General features: G+C 42.4%; 1 protein-coding gene across 3 annotated transcripts in view; it reads right to left on the reverse strand.

Moving 5' to 3' along the window:
• atp8b2 (ATPase phospholipid transporting 8B2) overlaps nucleotides 1-2,141 on the reverse strand; it is a 49,117-nt gene that overhangs the window by 8,147 nt on the left and 38,829 nt on the right. For all 3 annotated transcript variants that reach the window (XM_051956296.1, XM_051956294.1, XM_051956297.1), the window contains one exon: nucleotides 1,606-1,689. In XM_051956296.1, the coding sequence (XP_051812256.1) occupies nucleotides 1,606-1,689 (84 nt within the window). The remainder of the gene's footprint in view (nucleotides 1-1,605; nucleotides 1,690-2,141) is intronic.

The raw sequence follows: 2,141 nt of genomic DNA on the forward strand, positions 1-2,141 counted from the left end.
GACGTGAAAATACAAGGAGACAGGACTGTTTTGTTTATTCTGAACGTTCAGTGTTGATGAATCGATGTGTTTCTATAATTTGAGGCATCGTTGTTGGAAAAGTTTGAAGAAAATCGTGTTTTTGCTGTGAACTTTGACAACGCCCCTCTAGAGCTGTGACCTGATTGGCCAGTTTGAATGGGAAGCCATGCCTCCTGCAGTATATAAATGAGGATACTGGGACAGCAATGGAGGAGCTGTTTGTTCTGACTGCAGCTGGTAAGAGGAATTATTTAGAAGTGGTTCTTATAGGGGTTTTCCTTCTTATTTTGGCTACATATTTCTGTTTGGAGGGATGGTTTCCTACATTTCCAGTGGTTTCTCCAGTGTTTTGTCCTCCACGTGCCTCACCTTGCTCCTTCTCCTTGCAGCACAGGTTTAATGTTTAACACGGTAGCCGTCTTAGCTCGCCATGTTAGCATTTGTTTGCACAATTTAAAGTTGCACCCCAAGTTTTACAAGCACGTATTTAGCATTTGTTGTCCCTAGCTGTAGAGACACCTTGTAAAAACCCCATTAGCATAAAAAATAACAATAAATATGAGGTTATCGTTGGTGTGCTGACTTCAGCCAAACCTTGAGGCTGGTTTAAAACCTTGCAAAGTTTCCTGAAACTGTAATGTTTGTGGAGTTCCAGGTGTAGTTTTAACATTTGCTAATAAAAGATATTGTATAGAAAGAGGCCAAATCACCAAAGAAATTGGGATTAATTTTCTGATGATCATTAGCCTAGTCGCGCTAGCCCCATGTTTCTGAAGGCACAAGGGTCTAGGGCCGCTCGACAGGGAGGGAGGCGGGCTAAAAGGTTGTCTATCAAATCCCTCTGCAGCAATTGGGTAGGTATACAACCAATCAGCGCAACGAATAGGCTGACGTAGTTCCTAGAGCGCCGGCGGATTGTGGCTAAGTCCCATTAGCTTCCCAACCAGCGGAGCTAACTGGTATATTAAGGATTTGCCATATCCCGTCGGCATAAGTCCAAATACGTCTTTCTTCTCAATGAAACACTTCAGTGCCGTCCTTTGTTTATCTTTCAAGTTGAATTTTAGCTTCAAATCTTTAAGGGCTGTGGCCAAAGCCGAGTCGAATGATAACTGTTTATTGTGCGCCGGTTGTTTCTGTCAGAATCGTCACGCCTCTGTCATCACTTAGTTACCCCCGCCTTCTGACTCTACACTTCATGGTGATTGGTCCGGCCAGTTTTAGGAGAATCCAGCCTCGAGCCTTATGGAGGGTAACTAGACCCACCCTGGCAGAGAATTAAATTCGTTGCCGTGGGTTGTCTAGCGCGGTTAGGCTAGGTGATCATATATATCTTAACAAAATCTGTCATATTCCACTTGATTAAGTTAAAAAAAGTAAAGTTTTTATCCTCTGGGTACACTAAATATTAATTTTAAATGCCATCTGGGATCCATTAAGTAGTTTTTTTTTGCAGTATTCTGTTGGGTGGACAGCAAGTAGTAATTTTTTCCATGTATTTTTGGCACTTCTGATGAAAAATTCTTCTTTATTCAAGCACTTTTTGAGAGCATGTATGTATAAAAGGTGACAGACTGAACAGACCTGGTCAAATATCCCCATGGCCAGCACAGGGAGGGACGTGTACACGATGTTGTAGAGTGTGATGAAGTACTGATCGTACACCGTCTACAGGAGAAATGAGAACAAACGCATAGTTAGATATCAGGAATATTTGACTCTATGTACTTTATACACATATAGGGGCAACATACGATGTGTTGCCAACCCTACAGAACCTAAGACTCTGGGTAGATGGTGACCAATCGTGTCCTGCAAGCTTACAGCATATTTTATCTGATTGTACAAAAAGCTGATCACAAGGGTGGCTTAATTGGGTGCTGAGAAGCTTGTAAGCTGAGAGGAGAAAGCAGGAGCATTCTGGAGGTTATAGTAAGGAGGTTCTAAATAGGTGAAACACCGTTGAAGATGACCCCCAGAGATGTGAGGAATCACTGCTCACTGGTGTGTACAGTGATGGGTCAGGGATTCTATGTTCTTCATTTAGTGCTCATCCTGTTTGTTTGGAGCACAAGTGTGTTTTGTTTAAACGAACTACTTCATGACCTTTACTGTCTGAC

This window comes from Acanthochromis polyacanthus, chromosome 12 (genome assembly GCF_021347895.1).
Source record: "Acanthochromis polyacanthus isolate Apoly-LR-REF ecotype Palm Island chromosome 12, KAUST_Apoly_ChrSc, whole genome shotgun sequence".
NCBI lineage: Eukaryota > Metazoa > Chordata > Actinopteri > Pomacentridae > Acanthochromis > Acanthochromis polyacanthus.